Source organism: Penicillium soppii (assembly GCF_028829465.1).
Source record: "Penicillium soppii strain IBT 18220 chromosome Unknown utg000005l, whole genome shotgun sequence".
NCBI lineage: Eukaryota > Fungi > Ascomycota > Eurotiomycetes > Eurotiales > Aspergillaceae > Penicillium > Penicillium soppii.
The window spans coordinates 1,489,346-1,507,177 of NW_026643235.1; the positions used below are offsets into that span (position 1 = coordinate 1,489,346).

General features: G+C 49.4%; 9 protein-coding genes across 9 annotated transcripts; 6 read left to right on the forward strand and 3 right to left on the reverse strand.

The window, feature by feature from the left end:
* Window positions 1–168: 168 nt before the first annotated feature.
* Window positions 169–399, reverse strand: N7529_005997 (uncharacterized protein; the record flags this gene model as incomplete). The annotated part of the gene is made up of 1 exon (XM_057241524.1): window positions 169–399. One exon carries the CDS (start codon window positions 397–399, stop codon window positions 169–171), a length of 231 nt encoding a protein of 76 aa, XP_057096883.1.
* Window positions 400–1,695: 1,296 nt separating this feature from the next.
* On the reverse strand, window positions 1,696–2,567 carry N7529_005998 (alpha/beta hydrolase; the record flags this gene model as incomplete). Its single annotated transcript, XM_057241525.1, has 2 exons — window positions 1,696–2,034; window positions 2,085–2,567. The coding sequence occupies 2 exons, from the start codon at window positions 2,565–2,567 to the stop codon at window positions 1,696–1,698; spliced, it is 822 nt and encodes a 273-aa protein (XP_057096884.1).
* Window positions 2,568–3,020: 453 nt separating this feature from the next.
* N7529_005999 (uncharacterized protein) lies at window positions 3,021–4,358 on the reverse strand (the record flags this gene model as incomplete). Its single annotated transcript, XM_057241526.1, has 5 exons — window positions 3,021–3,465; window positions 3,518–3,878; window positions 3,940–4,059; window positions 4,115–4,151; window positions 4,200–4,358. 5 exons carry the CDS (start codon window positions 4,356–4,358, stop codon window positions 3,021–3,023), a joined length of 1,122 nt encoding a protein of 373 aa, XP_057096885.1.
* Window positions 4,359–4,801: 443 nt separating this feature from the next.
* N7529_006000 (class I SAM-dependent methyltransferase) lies at window positions 4,802–5,752 on the forward strand (the record flags this gene model as incomplete). The annotated part of the gene is made up of 3 exons (XM_057241527.1): window positions 4,802–4,866; window positions 4,994–5,483; window positions 5,507–5,752. 3 exons carry the CDS (start codon window positions 4,802–4,804, stop codon window positions 5,750–5,752), a joined length of 801 nt encoding a protein of 266 aa, XP_057096886.1.
* A 142-nt stretch (window positions 5,753–5,894) lies between these two features.
* Window positions 5,895–6,206, forward strand: N7529_006001 (uncharacterized protein; the record flags this gene model as incomplete). Its single annotated transcript, XM_057241528.1, has 1 exon — window positions 5,895–6,206. One exon carries the CDS (start codon window positions 5,895–5,897, stop codon window positions 6,204–6,206), a length of 312 nt encoding a protein of 103 aa, XP_057096887.1.
* A 1,629-nt stretch (window positions 6,207–7,835) lies between these two features.
* Window positions 7,836–8,792, forward strand: N7529_006002 (Short-chain dehydrogenase/reductase family protein; the record flags this gene model as incomplete). The annotated part of the gene is made up of 1 exon (XM_057241529.1): window positions 7,836–8,792. The coding sequence occupies one exon, from the start codon at window positions 7,836–7,838 to the stop codon at window positions 8,790–8,792; it is 957 nt and encodes a 318-aa protein (XP_057096888.1).
* A 746-nt stretch (window positions 8,793–9,538) lies between these two features.
* On the forward strand, window positions 9,539–11,998 carry N7529_006003 (non-ribosomal peptide synthetase; the record flags this gene model as incomplete). The annotated part of the gene is made up of 1 exon (XM_057241530.1): window positions 9,539–11,998. One exon carries the CDS (start codon window positions 9,539–9,541, stop codon window positions 11,996–11,998), a length of 2,460 nt encoding a protein of 819 aa, XP_057096889.1.
* Window positions 11,999–13,561: 1,563 nt separating this feature from the next.
* N7529_006004 (uncharacterized protein) lies at window positions 13,562–15,092 on the forward strand (the record flags this gene model as incomplete). Its single annotated transcript, XM_057241531.1, has 2 exons — window positions 13,562–14,165; window positions 14,233–15,092. Coding segments are annotated over 2 exons (1,464 nt in total), but the record flags the coding sequence as incomplete, so codon positions are not given.
* Window positions 15,093–16,065: 973 nt separating this feature from the next.
* Window positions 16,066–17,522, forward strand: N7529_006005 (polysaccharide lyase family 1 protein; the record flags this gene model as incomplete). The annotated part of the gene is made up of 3 exons (XM_057241532.1): window positions 16,066–16,678; window positions 16,731–16,815; window positions 16,886–17,522. The coding sequence occupies 3 exons, from the start codon at window positions 16,066–16,068 to the stop codon at window positions 17,520–17,522; spliced, it is 1,335 nt and encodes a 444-aa protein (XP_057096891.1).
* Window positions 17,523–17,832: the final 310 nt, after the last annotated feature.

Sequence of the window (17,832 nt, forward strand, 5' to 3'; positions counted from 1 at the left end):
CGTATTCTTTGTCTAATGCATATTTCCCTCCTCAAGCAGCTTTATTTATGTGTCCCCGGTGAGAGGACAGCCGACACCTCTTCATAAACAGAGAACACAATACCACCACTCAAAAGCAAACGACCCAATCGCATAGTGCTGCCTTTCCAAAACCCGCGAACACCGTAATCACGCACGCATCACGCTCCGCGAGGCCTCGGTGATACTGGCTCCCTGAACACCCTGTGCTCGAGTCTTGATTGTATCAAAAGGCTGAGTAGCGTAAACGGTAACCACCCCAGCCACAGCGCCGATTCCAAATGTCGTGAACACGTTTATCTTGACGCCTTTGGCTTTGGTGGCCTCTTTGAGCATATTGTATGTTCCCATACGGACTGCTGATGTGGCTGATTGTTTCATTGCGGTGGACACAAGACCTCGATATAGCTCGGTGATTCCGTGCTGTTGGACCAATACCCTGGTTGCGTGGATACTGGACTTGAACTGACGAGCACCTTTTGCATCATCAATTCTACATAGAAGAGTGATTAGCTTCGAGCGATCGAGTTGCCAATGCTAGGAAGGCATATAACGCGATTTTGATTCTTTCTCTTGGTGTCACTGCGAGGACGCTTTCTACAGCTCCGGCAATAATTCCGGCAAGCATTCCCCTACCAGGCGAGAGAACACCGTGGTCATTAGCAAGGGAATTTTTGATAGTATCTTATGATACAAATCTCACAGCAGCTTTCGCCGTCGTTCCCTATACGTCCAGTAAATATAAGCCCATGTCAGATAGATTGAATAACTAACAATAACAAATGTTGAGCATCCTGTGTAAAGTGCACCAATGCCTTCCTGTTTTGTAACTTGTGAAATGAGACGTAGTGGATTAGACGTCTTAACAGAACCGTTGTCAAACAGCTGAACGCGAGTTTTTGAGTACTCGAATGGATACTGCGAGATATCAAGTACTGAACAAAAAGTAAACAACCGTGGCACTGACTGTTATGGCTGCTTCTACGCCACCTGCAACCCCTCCAACCACAAGAGAAACCCATTGGGGCGTATGGACCTGGTTAATTAGTTAGCCGAGGCTATTTTGATAGCGTTAGATCAGTTACCCGTAGTGGTTTCTGTGTCTCAGAAGATTCTGACTGAGCAATAGCTGTCGCCATGAAACAAATATACAGCAAGTATGCTTGTTGTGACGAATAGGAGTTGGGTGGGATATTAACTTATAGGCTCGTTGAATATATGGAGACGGAGAACGCGGAGAGTGCGGAGAACTGAACAGGACTTGCCGCGGCAAATCAACTCCCATTGTATATCATCGACAAAGAATCTCTCAACACCATGGGAAGAGAATCTCCGTCTAAGCTCCAGAGAACCGCAATAGCTTGCTCAATTTGAGATTGCAGGGAAAATGGAATTTACTACATCTCCGGATTCGAGGGCACCTCAAGCCGTATCAGAGTTGCCTTTCTTGAACCTGAAGGTAGTATGACTGTAAAGATGTTCCCAAGAGGCGCAGTACAGATTATCGCTTGTCATTCGAAAGCCTTGGGAATCATCCAATTGCGAGTCAGTCTCATTGATGCAGCCAACCCGTTTGTGCTTGTTGATTCTAACTACAATATGACTACATGACTCGAAGACAGTGTAAAAGAATTTGATTGACATATCGCTTCTAATATCAGTGGTATTGATGGTGCCTTAGGTCAAAACCTGACTTGCAAACTTCTCGATCGTCTCCACCAGCTCATCGGTCCAAGTGATATGCGGAGAGTGTCCACAGGGGGCATGATAGACTGTGAATTCCTTTCTCTGACTTGACGCCATGCCCTCTTGATAAACCTTTGGCAATGTAAGGTCCTTTTCTAGCACCAGATATGCGCACGGTAGAGCAGAGTAAGGGTCGTGAGTGAGAGGACTGGTCATGACGGGCGCTGCTGTGAGTGTAGCAACCCACTTCTGAGCGCTTGCCTGGTCGAGATCGTTGAAGAGATACTTCTCAGGGTTGACCATCGTACCGAGGCCTTTGACTCCATGTTTCTATCAGAGGTCAGTGAATGTAAACCCGAATCATTCCAAGATTGCCCCACGTGGAATCTCATGAATGGAGGAACAACAATGCTCCCATCCTTGGGTTGGAAGAAACCGTGGACAGACTGCCCGAATGGAATAATGAAAGCCCCAATGAAGAATATTCCAATGACACCACCGCCTTGACCTTGTTCTTTGCGGAATGGAGCTTGTCGTGCTTGCTGGGCAGCCTCCGCCGCAACCCACCCACCTGAAGAGTGTCCAGCCAACAGCACAAATTTACCTTGTGCGATCAACTTGTCGAGCATTTGTCCAACCTCAGCTGCATCGTCGGCAGGAAGTGGGTAGCCTCCTGCAGGAGCCTTTCGATCGAAGTCAGGATTGTTAATATTTCCGACGTTCAGTTGGCTGAGATCACAGGTCGGCCTTTGGGGGCAGTAGGTCTCAATTCCTTTCGCAGTGAGAGCATCGACGAGAGGTTGGTATGGAGCTGGGGTATGGTAAGAACCATGGCAGACGACAACTGCAAGGTTGGAAGACATGTTTGAGGTTTGAAGAAGAGAAATAAGTTTGAGGGGCTAAAAGAACAATAGATATGCTCCTGCACGTGCCCCACTCGACTTGTTTGCTTTCTTTTTCTTAGTTCACTTTACTTTGTCACTTCTTCTTCCCTTACAACACATACTTCAATACTACGATGTTGATGAAATGCATCTCTCTGATTGCTATTATGATTAGATATGTTACTCATCACATCGATACATTAATCTGAAACGACTGCAACGTTTGGATTTCCAACAAAGTGTGACAAAACTGACACGGAGCATAAGCACAATCTAAATGACCCAGTTCCTGATCAGCCAGTGGAGCATCGAGTCCATGCAGATCTGCCGCCGTGGGTTCGTGCGCTGAATGCACTCTGAACGAACTCTGAACAAACAAATGAGGAAGAACTGAGGGAGAAAAGAGGTAAAATAATGCCCAAAACATATCTTTCAAACGGTTGAGGTTTCAGACAATTGAGATGGTACATTGAGACTGTGTACATCCAAATTGTGCGTGACCAAAATACCCGGCCCTATGGCATTATCAGTTCCCCTAACCGAAGACGCGGGTGGGCCGAACTCCATGTTCCACGCGTTTTCCCTCTCGTGATCATCGTAACTCCGATCAATCGTCCAAAGGAGAGAGTGAAACTTTGCCAGGTTGCGACGCGGTCGCATTCGAACCGATCCGATTGTCGGCAGATCGTGTTGGGGTCGCGCTGCAGGAACGCTCCGTCGGAAGATCAGCGGCCCAAATGTCGGCACGCAAGCAACCAAGATCCCCGCCGTCATCTCTGCCTCGATGAACATCGACGAATCCCTTAAGCAGTAGATGAGATCACTAACTGGGCACATCTTGGTTTGGATGATGCGTCCCATATTGATACCGGCCGTGCTGCTAATGGTCAGCATTTCGTGGAATCCATTGAAGGACATGGGCGGCTAACAGAATTCCGATTGCGAATGATGCAGTTACGCCGATCTTTTTGCGGCTCGACATTTGCAGCCTCCAAACAATTGGCATTGGCAGCAAATTGACGCCCAGGTCCATAGCCACATTGAGGCCTGCTGATGCATACTTGATCTTCAACACATCACCGCAAGTACCGGGAACGGTGCGATCCCAGTTGTAAGCAACTGGGCGACAGAGCAAAGCGATCGTCAACACCGTTGATACCCAGTATAAATATACAAGGACTCCAACACTGATTGCGCACCACAGGAACTTCTTGTTGTTTGGGAAGATCTCAATATACAGTAACAAGATTGCCAGTCGAAAGCAGACTGTGGATGTGGCCCACATCCATTCTGATGCCCAAAATATCTGTTCTTGTTAACTGCAACCAGCAGAACGGAGTCAAGAGTTTACCTTCAACGCGCTCATTAACTCTTCTGGATGATGAACAGCCATAACCTGCGTATGCCCGCCATAACCTGCGTATGCCCGCCATAACCTGCGTATGCCCGCCATAACCTGCGATTATCGCCCCTGGAAAATTGGCTCAACGGTCATTCTTGGGAATGGGCAGTTAGCTTCCACTTACCAACCAGTACGTCTGTCACGTATCCAGTTAACAAGAGCTGGCCTTGGCGTCAGTCAGCACATTGTTTCATATCGAGTCAACTGACCGTTGAAAAGAAGACAAGATAATCATGACTCTTCAACTCCCGACGCCTGATGTGAGCAGAGATAATACGAAGAGTGGCAGATGCTGCGGCAATGAGGAGCATGATTAAGCTCCACACTATCAGCACCGGAGATCGCACGCTCATGTGAACGTGCACCATGGTTGATGCTCAAAGCTGTACCAACGAGAGGGTCACCGCTATAGAATTAAATGAATGATGGCAGGCTGAGAAAGAAATCACATGGAGAAAAGCGAGGCTTACGAAGTTCAGAGCCGCCTCTTCAAATTATTGACGCTTATTCACAGCGATGTCTGATGAAGGTTTCCAGGAACACATCATATCCCCGTGAAACCTGAAAACCTTGAGCTCAATCACTTCCCACTCGTCAGCCAGCACTTCCCACTCGTCAGCCAGCAAAGTTTCAGCCTAGTACCCCAGTGAGACCCCAGTACCGGAGGGATTAATCGGTCTGAAGCAAGAAAAAGTGGAATGATCGGGACGTCCACACCCTCGAGGCAATCACTGTTCCTATCAACTGCAGCATCGCACATTATCATTCTGCGCGTTTCCAAGCAGCGCAATATACCCCCAAATCAGCCATTATGGCCGTAATCTTCCACGATACATACGCGGAGAATATACCTCGTGATTCCGCCGAAGCGCAAAGGTAAGACGGACGACTCAACCAGTATAAATGACCCTAATATCGGCACTGCAGACTCGACGAGCAATTTGTACTAATCACAGAGTAAACGGCCAAACCAAGCGAGCATAAAGCATACTGACTAGCCTAGAAACACCGGCTACATCCTGCACCCAGCCGTCCAAGCCACGAGGTACCTCGATGCCTGTGTCGCCGTCGCGGGCACAGGTACCGCCGCCTTTTTACACGAGCTAGCGCATGACTGGTCAGAAGCCACCCTGCATGGCTATGACATATCGACCTGCCTCTTCCCGCCCGCCGATACCCTACCGCTAAACGTCAGTTTGATCCTGTACGACGCGTGCCAGGATGTACCCAGTTCCCTGCAAGGAAAGTACGACTTCGTACACGGACGGCTAATGGCAGCTGGGCTCTCGGCCTCGGAGTCGACTGGTGTGGTGAAAAACTTGGCCCAGCTACTCAAGCCTGGCGGTGCGATGCAGTGGGAAGAGTGTGATTTCACCGCTGTGTGCTATTTGCCCGGTGGCGCTCATTCCTCGATTGATACTGCCAGCAAAATGGGAAAATTGTTCTCGACGGCTATGAGGCTGCGCTTTGAAGCTGGAATGAGTTGGCCGCAGGTATGTATGCTGCTGGCCTGGAGAATGTACATACGGAGGCTGCTGCTGTGCATCGGGTTCGCGGTACCCGCGAGCGCTTGACTGCAAATAGGATGCAGTCTATTTTCGCGTGGGCGCGGCTTCAATCTGCTCGTGGATCCAAATGGGCGCTTTCTATGGAATACCTCGAGGAGCTGGAGCAAAAGGCTCATAAGGATATTCAATCTGGCTGCTATGGTTCGTTTGATGTTCATATTGCCTGGGGATTCCGGCCCCGAATCCCGAGCTAACAACGCTGGATGTCTCTTGCTTGTATCTTCTTAGGTATTGAGCTAGCTAGCATGTATGTTAAAAGTCTCAATGAGGTAGATCTATCTCACTGAACTATATTCTGACTTTTGAAACACATCCCCTTGCCACTCACTCTCGCTTATGGACCTTGACTCCTCATTGGCGCTCGAACACAAGGCGACAAAGTCCAGGATGAGCAGTCAGCTGGTCCTTCATATCCCGTTCCACAGCCTCGCCGTTATTCTCACCCGACGCAAATTTGATCCGGTAGTGCAACACCAAAGCTGCTGCAACGAGTCGGATCTGCGCAGTGCCAAATGGCGACCGACACAGCCGGTGCGCCCTTACGGTACTGCATTAGTACCAGAGCTAATTTATCTCCGCCAGGAATTTGGCTACATGGAACTTTTCGCTTACCAACACCGAAAGGAGCAAATGCCCTTTTGTCCTTGACTAGCTCAAGCCGGCTATACCACCGCTCTGGAATGAACTCGTGGGGGTTCACATATGCTTTATTTACTAAATGGGTCCACAAGCGTTGTGATGATCAGAAAGCACCGAAGAAAAAGACTCGCGTCTGCCGATCGTATATCGTGGCGCACATATTTTTGTATTTCCTGGAATGTACATCTCATCAATGACAAGTCCTTCCGGGGGTATGATCCTCGAGCTGAAAGTGAGAACTGCTGGAAGCAACCGCATGGATTTGTTTATAGTTCCTGTTGAGTGAGGTAGCGCGGCCAAAACAGTCGGGTCATGGATATTGACATGTCGAATTTCCGCGTATATCTTTTCGACGCGTTCTGGATATCGAGCCAGGAAGTAGAAGAGCAGAGTCAGACTAGGGGCAGTAGTATCACTAGAGATATATCAGTGCAAATTCTCATATGCTAGTTTATGCTAACCTCTCTTATCATCAGCGCCTTGATATTCTCAACCGTGCACTTGCAGGACATGCTCGATCAACCCGGCGATGCCAAGCGGGGGCGTCGTACAGTGCCACTCGTGTGGGGTGATGGTATAGCTCGATGGACCATTGCCATTCCTATATTGGATTGGGGAGTATGGTGTCCCATCTTTTGGAGAGAGTCTCATTTTTGGTCTTTACTCACAGTTGCAATGGCGTGTGTTGTTGCTGTTCATACTTTGGTGATTCGGGACGTTCCAGGGGACAAGCATATCTTTCGACTTAGGAATTCTTGAATTGCAGTAGTTTATATTCTACCTCTAATCTCGCCAGATGGCGAACAGAGGCGATGGTTGGAGAGTCATGCTTGTCATCGAAGACAACAATGTTCTACTGCCACCAATGGCGAGTTGGCCCCTAATACCTGAAGTTCCCAAGGAATCGCTTGACAGAACATTTGAGCAATCCACGATGGTTTTGATAAGCCAACCCGGACCAAGACTAAACGAAGCTTCCAGTCTCATGCGCAAACAGGAAATCGCGAATCTGGGAGTATTGCTTGGCCATCGCTTTATTTTAGACTCACTCAATCGTTTACTCATGAGATATATCAAGGGGAAACTATAGTCCAAGATCGCTTTGGACAATGTAAGGGATTGGTTTTGCTAGACTGAATTGACTAGAATTTCATTATTCGTGCAGCCAATCCAATATTTGGTGTCCGTTGCGTTTGTGTATTCTCATCGACGTCCACAGTTTCAAGGTAGATCCCGCCCTCGGATAAGAATTCCCTTATATGCTCAAGGGGCCTCGCTGATTCGTGCGATTCACATTCCCGGGCCCTCTTTCGATCCTCACCCCTCTCGCGTATCGGCATCGGGAGTTCGATTGGGCCGACATTGGTCCCGAACTTTTCCACAAGCCATATTATTGCTGAAATTGTGTAGGCTAATAGCCAACAGTACTCTTAAGTGTTCCGGAAATAAGGATAATGCCGTTTGTGTTCGGAATATGCTGTGGATTTAGGGTTTTGCTGCGAACGACCTTATCCCCGCCAATCTCCGCGATCGTGCCGTCATGACGTTGCCCCGGGTGTCTACATTCCTGAAAGAATATAAGAAAAGCCATTCCCTAATGGACTCGCAACGACCAAAATATTAATCTAAACATTCATCATGGGTTTCCTATACTCACAGTTTTTTATTACTCCCCCACGTCCCGACCAGTCTTTTGCAGATCAGACAGTGCTGATCACCGGCGCCAATGTCGGCCTGGGGCTAGAAGCTGCACGCCACATCACGCGCCTAGGTGCTGCACGAGTGATCCTCGGCGTTCGAAACGTAGCAGCTGGAGAAGAGGCAAAAGCGGATATCGAGAAATCTACAGGTCGCCCCGGCATCTGCGAAGTGTGGAAGGTCGATCTGTCGTCGTACGAATCAGTTCTTGCGTTTGGCGATCGCATCGCAAAGCTCCCCAAGCTCGACAACGCGATCTTGAATGCAGCAATTGCCACGCAAGAATTCAGCATTGCCGAAGGCTATGAACGATCTGTCACCGTCAATGTTATCAATAGCCTGCTCCTAGGCTTGCTCATCCTACCCACACTCAAAGCCACTCGACGAAACAACCCATCGCACACACCCCGTCTTTCATTCGTTGTAAGCGAAGTGCACGCTTGGGTGCAATTCCCAGAATGGAAAGAAGATCGACCGATGAAGTTCGTCAGCGACCAGTCGAATGCCAGAATGGGCGAACGATACCCACTCTCCAAGTTGCTGGAGGTGCTGCTGGTGCAGGAACTAGCGGGCCGAGTGCGCGGATCAGAGGTGATCATCAATATGACCAACCCCGGTCTCTGCCACTCACAGCTGGGTCGGGAACAAGACTGGAAGTTCCAGCTGATGAAATTGGTATTGGCACGATCCACTGAGGTTGGAGCTCGAACGCTGGTGGCGGGGGCTACGGCCGGCCTGGAAAGCCATGGCGCTTACATGACGGATGGACATGTGGAGAACACCATGCTGTCACCTTTTGTGCGCAGTGATGAGGGCCGACAAGCGCGTGAGAAGCTGTGGAGTGAATTGTCGTCCATCCTCGAGGGTGTTCATCCGGGGGTTATGCAGAACCTATAATGTACTTGATTTGGGCTCGATGTATCTTTTTAGTTGAGAAATGTTAATCCAGTAATACACGGGTGTTGCACAATGTCATGATTTGTACATTTTCTCATATTGACACCAGTTGCATGCCTGCTGACTGCATTAGTTACATGTGTACCCAGGTAACCCTCCATTCGACATCGATAGTTCGTTGAGTGCTGACCATCCATGATGGCATGACAGGCAATGTTGCAGATCTATGCAGATCATTTACTGAATTATGAGCAAGAGCCCGGGGTTGAACATGTTTCCTTTTTATTCTAATTTCTTTTCAGGTGGGCTTTTGTTCAGAGAAACAATTCTATTCGCAGATCGAGACAAAATCCCCCGGCCCCAATTGCCCACTCTGCTAGCTCGGATGCTCAGCCAGCCCACTTCGAAATGCAGCCACATCTCACGGAGCAAACAGCTCACTAAGAAGACACGAAGTCATGGTCTTAAAGGTGCTGAAAGCTGCGAACATTCCGGATACCATGTCTTTGATTTGTCCAACAGAAGTCCGTGGCGTCAATAGCGACGCCCTATTGATTGCTCGCTTGGTTCAACAAAAGAACTCGCTGGTACCAAGCGGCGTGTTTACAATGCCTGTCAGACTCTGCATGAAGATTCCCTCCGCAAAACTCGAGACATTTAAGTTGGCGAGTCCCGAAAAATCGACCAGGATCACTCACCCATTGAGGACTATACAACCTGGTTTTTGATACTTTTACTGCTTCACCATGGCTCCCGTGCTTTTAGAAGCGCAATTTGCGGATAAACCCAACGGCGCTCTAATCAAAAATTCAAAGAACGAGTCTTCCACGAATGCAGTCGACCTCACTCTGACCGAACGCCCCTGGCGCCTCCTCCACCTCGTCGATGCTTTGAACCCTCCCGCGCCTGCATTCGGGGAGCATCCAGATATTCATATCCAGAGACTACTCCAGCTGGCATGGGTGGCCACAGTCAGGGCTTTTGCCTGCTCAACTACACTGTACATTGGTGAGGAATATTCGCAAGGCCGATGCTTTGTAGGCGAGGGGGCTCATTCGGCTCCCAGGCCGACCGTTCAGATTCACATAGATCCACATGACACTATGAAGGAGCTGTTCGCGCAATGCATCAGCGCAATGGATACATTGAAGAATGTTCCAACGACCGCCAATGGACATGCTGGAGCTGATGGCAAGAGTTCCGTATTCAGCGCTACGATCGTCTATCAGCGACAACCGCCTCAACGCACATTTTCGAGCCAAGCTTCATGTAGAGGGCAATGTGAGTCCTGTTGTGTGATACAGCCCAATGGTGCATTGGAGGTGGAATCTCTTTTCACTGGTCTTCGTCTATCTATACGTCACACCCCTGACGATAGGTTACAAGCGTGCCTGGAGGTTGGGGATTCTGGAATGGAGCTGCCACTGGCTAGGAGTCTTCTACACAGCTTCAACCAGGCACTTGTTTCACTTACCGGGTCCTCCACACAAACTGTTGGTAGTCTTGACTTGTGTTCCGCAGAGGATCGGGAACATATCGCAAAATTCACGGGATCTCTTGCTCCGTGCCAGGATGAACTTCTCCATGAGCTTTGTTTTCGATATGCAAAGATAACCCCGGATGCGCAGGCTGTCCGATCCTGGGATGGCGACCTGACATACCGCCAGTTGGAAGAATTGACTACTCGTTTAGCTCACTGGCTTGTCGGGCAGGGCGTTGGACCAAACATATTCGTCGCGTGCGCATTTTACAAGTCCACGTGGGCCATCGTGGCTCGTCTCGCTGTTCTCATGGCTGGTGGTGCATACATCTGTGTTGATGGGACCGATCCACCACCGTACCTCGCTTCCGTCCTTGAACGAACCAAAATGAAGATAATGCTCACCTCAGCCGGCTACAAAAGCAAGTTCTCAGGCCGCGTCGAAACGTTGTTTGAAGTGAGCGAAGCCTCGGTGCTGGATCTACCATTGATCAACATGGTTCCATGTCCGACCGTCACACCAACAGACCCATGTGTGGTGCTGTTCACATCTGGTAGCACGGGAAAGCCTAAGGGCATTGTGCAAGAGCATCGCAGCTATGCGTCCGCTCTGACAGACTACGTCCGAGTAATGAAGATGGGGCCACACAGTCGGATGTTCTCATTCGATGCCTACGCTTTCGACATTAGCAACAATGACTTCCTGGCCCCTCTCATGGCGGGTGGCTGCTGCTGCGTTCCAACCGTTTCGCTGACAATGGACGCTCTCATGGATGACATGAACGACCTGGAAGCCAACATGATGTTCATCACTCCCTCCGTCGCCATCGACATAGACCCCGAGCGCGTACCCACCCTGAAATGGATGTGCATTGGAGGCGAGCCAGTCTCAGACGCGGTGTTGGCCAAATGGCTGAATCGCGTACAAGTCGTCAACCAATATGGAATGGGGGAAGTCGCCTCACTTTGCGCATACAACCGCGATCTCCAAATGGGCCGTGGATCGGTAGTGGGTCGTCCGGCCACCGGCGCAATCTGGATTGTCAGTCCTGATAACCCGGACCAACTTATGCCGATTGGAGCGGTCGGGGAACTGCTCGTCGAAGGACCCCACCTCTCACAGGGTTACTTGGACCACGTGTCTGGAAAATCGGAGAATTTCCTCACCGCACCACCAACCTGGATGGCGCAGCTGCATGCCGAGAGACCAGACTACCGACTCTATCGCTCCGGTGATCTCGGTCGGTATAACCACGACGGCACGATCGAGCTGATGGGCCGCAAGGACAGCATGCTCAAGCTCGACGGAGCACGTGTGGAAGCCGGCCAGGTCGAGTACGTGCTCCGACGGAATCTCTCAACGGGTGATGCAGCTATCGTTGATGTCCTCGGCGCCATCGATGGCAAAGGAGACCCCATTCTGGCGGTTTACATATACCTTGCAAACAACCCGATGAATGTTGACAGCGGTCCGATCGAGGAAATGCAATTCCGGCCGATCAGCGAGAAACACGCGATTAACACGCTGACACAGTCACTCAGTGATGCTGTCCGTGGGAATCTGCCCAGGTACTATGTACCCAGTTTGTATCTGTTGGTCGATCGGGTGCCGCGCACGAAGTCGAAGAAGACGGATCGTCGAAAACTTCATATGCTGGGCCAAGCTTATTATATGGAGCATCGGGAGGAGTTGGAAGATATCACTGTTTGGCCTGAGTGGGATTGAAAGTAGGACCTTTTGATTTCTAGATGCATTGTCAGGTTTTGGAACATCATTGTAACTTGATATATTAATACAACATACTTTTCGATGATTTCGATGGGTGCTTTCTCAATCAAGTCAATCTAACCCACCTTATATCCGTACTGCATTGTGGGAATGGGTTTTGGAGTGAGCCATGGAGAGGCGTCAACTGGCAGGCATAAGCACAAAAGAGAGAGAAGGCGTCAATTTGGTCATTAGCCCAGACTTCCACGGTAGCTGCTCTGATACTTTGATCACTACACGTAGAGTGATATTGAAAAAGAGAAAAGCAAAAAGCGAAGTGGGATGGAAAGGTTGCTAGAAGGTAAACAAACCTTTTGAGAGCGTGATCAAGATAACGTGTGGGGGCCAAAACGTTGAGGTACCGATAATGCTGCCTTGAATCTAGGCCAAAAAGACAAGGCAAACTGAATCTCGAAGTTTCGCATTCGTCGCTCCAGTGACCTCGAAGTGCCAGTACATAGGGACTTGACTGTCGATTGACTCGATATATACATGCTATCATAGGCATTTATCATGAAGCTTCCAAGTTTTGGCCACTCCCTTACTCAAATCGAACGTATCGGACACCACAGCAAACGACCCATCGCATCCAACTTTCTATCTGCAAACATTTGCGCTAGCCAACTTTGGAGCAAATAGTCGAGTCGACAGCTTATCGTCCTGCTCATTGTTAGTTAAGTGCCCGAGCACCTAGGCACCTACATAGACAGGGGCACTTCTGCTTACGTGGGCGGCGACAACGGAAATGTATCGCTGGACGCCAACCCTATTGACTCCATCAAACTGGAGAAGAAATGGTTTACACAATGCCATCTGCTAGCACACTCCACGGATGCATGAGTGCCCAGTATAGGTACCCGTTCTAGGGTATTCAATGTCCGCTAGCCCGCATCCACACTCTAAGCCTCAAACAGCACGTCCAATGAGAACTGAGAAAGTCGCACTTGGCAAGGCGAGCGTATATACATATACGAGATGGCTCCGCGGAGATCAGCATCACATACTACATAATTTCAATCGCATTTTCCTTTTTAGGTATATGGTTTAGCTGTTCGAATTTCTGCAGAGCACTTTCAATGAGCTTGGATGTTGTGGACGCTATGCACAGATTTATGGGACCCCACTAAACGAATAGTGAACATGTGAAGCCCTCTGAACCGTCCCATTCAGAGTACCACTGGGCAGTGTCTCACTGACTCACTGAAATTATCGCTCCCGGCAATCTGTGTAACTTTTGGACAGTATAAAGAACATCGCTGTCTCCCCCACCAGAATGTATTGTTTGAAAACTTGAGACTGCCAACCTACCGCCGCTTTATCTCAATACCAATATCTGCAAGGCATTTCACTTTAAGCCCAATGGCCTTCTGCATAACGGCCACATTGGCCCTACTATTTGGGATCTTGCCCAGCGCTCTCGCCACAGGAGAGCCGCTTCGGCATAAACCGGCTTGCTCTAGAGCAACCTTCAAATCACTTTCACTAGACACTATTCAGATAAAGTCTGTAAATGTCACAGCTGCCCATGAGTTTTCAACCAGTGGCCGTAACGCCACAGGCGGTGTCGGTGTGATCCCCGATATACCCGGTGTTGAAACTCCCACTGTGGATATATGTTTGGTTTCATTGAGCTACACACACCCCGGTCAGCAAGACCTTGTCAATACGTATATTGGTCTTCCCCTCGATGCCAAAGATTGGAACTCGCGATTTTTGATGCATGGTGGAGGAGCCTGGTACGCTGGCGGCGAGAGCAGCATTCTTACGCCGGTCTTGTTGGGGTATGCATCCTCGTCTACGGATGGCGGGCATGGTATCAATGCTTCAACTACGGACTGGGGCCTGACTAGTGACGGACATACCAATTGGCCTGCTCTTCGGGACTTCTCAAGCCTTGCTATCTCCGAAGCTGCGGTTCTGGGAAAAATGGCCACGAGATTATATTACGGTTCAGGGGCGGAATACTCTTACTGGCATGGTTGCTCTACTGGTGGTCGTCAGGGACATGCTATGGCGCAAGATCACCCCGAACTCTTTGATGGAATTGTTGCTGGTGCTCCTGCTATCAGCTGGGATAAATTCGCCCCAGCCGGCCTCTGGGGCCCAGTCCTGGCACAAATTCTCGGTACGTAAAAGATGAACTTCATTGGTCATATTCAACAAGCGTTACTAAGGGAGTTGTCAATACGTAGATACACAGCCGCCGCAATGCGTTGTTGATGCATTCACGAAAGCCGCCGTTGAGGAATGCGATGGACTTGACGGTGTCACCGACGGTATCATTGCTTTCCCTGGCCGATGTAACTTCAAGGCGTCTTCAATTATTGGCCAGACAATAAACTGCATTGATCCCAACGGGAATGTCACCATCACCAAGGATATGGCTGAATTGATCTCGGGACTCTGGGAGGGGCCACGGTCAGCTGAAGGTCAATCCCTGTGGTATGGATTCCACCATGACTCCAGTCTCGCATCAATGATCGGCACAAGTTGTAGTTCTACCAAGAACTGTACTATCGCCCCGTTCAGCGTCGCCAAAGATTGGGTAAATACATTCGTGGCTCGTAATCCCGAATTCAGCATTGAAGGCCTCACGCGTCAAGAATACGACCGTCTATTCCGCCAATCAGTCGATAGATATACCTCTTTGATCGGCACGTCAAATACAGATCTTTCCAAAATGAAGCATGCGGGAACGAAAATGCTTGCCTGGCATGGCATGGCCGACCAGTTGGTCCCCACCAACGGCACTATTGATTACTATGAACGCGTGACAAAGCTTGACGCCGATGTTGCAGATTACTATCGCCTGTTCCTGGCACCCGGGGTGACACATTGTGGATTTGGCCCTGGATTTGATCCCGCCGAGACTGTTTTCGACACCATGCGGGCTTGGGTTGAGAATGGCACGGTGCCAGATCGTTTGGAAGGTGTTGCTGTGGCGGTTGGAAACAGCTCCGCTACTCGCACTGGGAACTTATGTCCCTATCCCCAGGTGTTTACTTATAATGAGGGAGATGTGAATGATGCCGCATCATTCACTTGTGCTTAATCAAGGGGTGTGGTTGAATCTGTGATAGATAGAGAACCCCATCTGTCAGACTTGGTTCTATCAAACTAAGTTGGATGCAAACAAGCCCATTTACTACATGTTGTTGCTCTCGCATGTGATATCATACTCTCCTTTTTTTGTTTCCCCTTCATTCATATTTGATTGAAGAAAATTCTAAGAAGTCGAGTCGATCCCTTGCTGTGTTGAGAAATGATCCTCATCCTACAATATATAGTTAAGCTGTGTAAGCTCCTGTGCCGCATTTAGCATCTCCAGGTCCAATAGATTTTCTTAGCTGAACCTCTGATAGCTTGGAAACAGAACGGGCCTGTCAAGCTGAAACAGACAGGATTGCCGAGAAATGTCCTGTCTCACTGGGGTATATCGGGGCATCTTCGGGGTTTCTGGGTAGGTAACGTTGATCAGCAATGGTGTGTCTGCCTTCCCCTTCGGTCTTCGGTTATATCCGGAACGACCAACAAAGCCATTACCTTACCATTGAGAAGAGGGTTTGAAGAGATGATCGTCATGACCCGTGCGTGAAGAGCAATTTTCCATTTCCCCCGATGAACAACTTGCATCGGTTAAATTAGAAATGAAACTTCAAGAGTGGGGTACCAAATAGGAACAGGAAACATCCTGGCGATCAATACTTTCCGGGGTATCAGTTATGCACATTTCATTAAAATGCTTTCTTCGGCCGTGTTGCGTGTAAGGGCATGGATCTGCGAACAAGCCTCGTAGCTACTTAAGCCAAAACAAAGCCAAGACCCTGGATCCGGTCAACCCTTATTTTTTGCAAATATGCTGCAGAGTATATAATACTGGGTATCGTAAAGTGATGTCCTCGTCAGGGCAATTTTCTTTCTTGTTCTGCTTGCGACCAAATTCCGTTCTTTGACGTACTGCTGGCTCAGTGACATTATTTTCGTTCTTCTTTTGTTTGGCACAATTTGTGTAGGTAAAGGGTTCAATGTCGCTCATCAAATCCTTAATTGCGGCCATCGCTCTCCTTGGTGCCCATGTAAACGCTGCAGGTGTATCTGGGAGTGCCATTGGCTTCGCATCTGGAACAACAGGCGGAGGCAGTGCTGCCGCCGCAGCCCCCAGTGATATCGCCCAACTGACGGCGTGGCTCAGCGACAGCACTCCTCGTGTCATTCTCATTGACAAGGAGTTTAACTACCTGACAAGCGAGGGCAAGTGCACCGACTGCAAGTGTTGCATCCCCGAATCCAACACCTGTGGTAGCGCCGGCCAGAATGCCATCGACAACTCGGATTGGTGTGGCTCTTATCCCACCACCACTTGCACTTACGACAAGGCTGGTCTTGAGGGGCTCACCGTTGCTTCGAACAAGTCTATTGTTGGTGTTGGTAGTGCTGGTGTCATCCGCGGTAAGGGACTGCAGATGAAGAATGGCGTGAGCAATGTTATCATTCAGAACATTCATATCACTGAGCTTAACCCTCAGTTCATCTGGGGTGGTGATGCGATTTCTTTAAGTGGCACGGATAAGATATGGATTGATCACGTCAAGGTCTCGCTTGTTGGGCGCCAGATGTTCGTCTCTGGATATGAGTCTGGTGAGCTTGACCAAATGTATGAATCTAGTTTTGTTTACTTACCGTTATCCAGCCGGCAAGGTGACCATCTCTAACTCCGAGTTCGATGGTCAGACTAGCTGGTCATCCTCATGTGATGGCCATCATTATTGGACAATGTAAGTGTCACTCCAATTGAACCCTGCATCAACCCACATCAATACTAACCACCATTTGACAATTCGACAGCCTCGGCTACGGGAAAGGAGACCACATAACTTTCACTGGCAACTATATCCACCACACCTCCGGTCGCTCCCCAAAACTCGAGTTCAACAGCTACTGGCATGCCTACAATAATTACTGGTTCAACAATACCGGCCACGCCTTTGACGTCGGCGAGAACACGAACGCTCTGATTGAAGGCAATGTCTTCTACCAAGTCGACACCCCCATGCTGACCGACAGCTCTCCTGGCGCAACCTTCGCTGTCAGCAACAGCACCCAGTCAAGCTGCAATTCAGCTCTTGGTCGTACCTGCTCCGCCAATACCCTCATACAGTCTGGCGACCTCTCCGCCTCCGATGAGTCTGTGCTGAGCAGCTGGCCCAGCGGCGAAGCCAGCGTCGATGTTCTCGAGGCGAGTCGTGTTCGCGCTTCCGTTCTCGCAAACGCTGGTATCGGCAAGCTGAGCTCCTCTAGCTCTAAGCACCGTCGCCAAGGCCCCGCCGCGTCATCCCTTCCTGTGTGGTCTTCTGCTGGTCCTGGTGCTCAGCCCGCTGCCACTCCCGAGGCTACCCAGACAGCTGGTAGATCCCACTCCCACGGCCACCATGGTCATAGTGGAAATGGTGGACACGGTGGTTTCGCTTTTGGTTGGTTCTAAGTTTACTCGACTCTCAAAATGACCAATGGGTATTTTGAAGCCAGGAGGTAGAGCCTTTGCTCAACAACCCTACACAAAACAATTGCAATCTCCCACAATATCATTTGAAGACATATCTCATCCTGGACATCGTTGTTGTTGGTCTGATTGGAGATTAAAGGCGCAGAGATGAATTTTTTTGGAGTAAGCAGGAAACAACAAACTTTACATATAAGACCCTAGTTCGAGATCGGCCACAATGCATTAGCTAGGCTAACAGATTACTGAGATTTGTGAAACATTTGAAATCAACTAAGATTCTATTTTCATG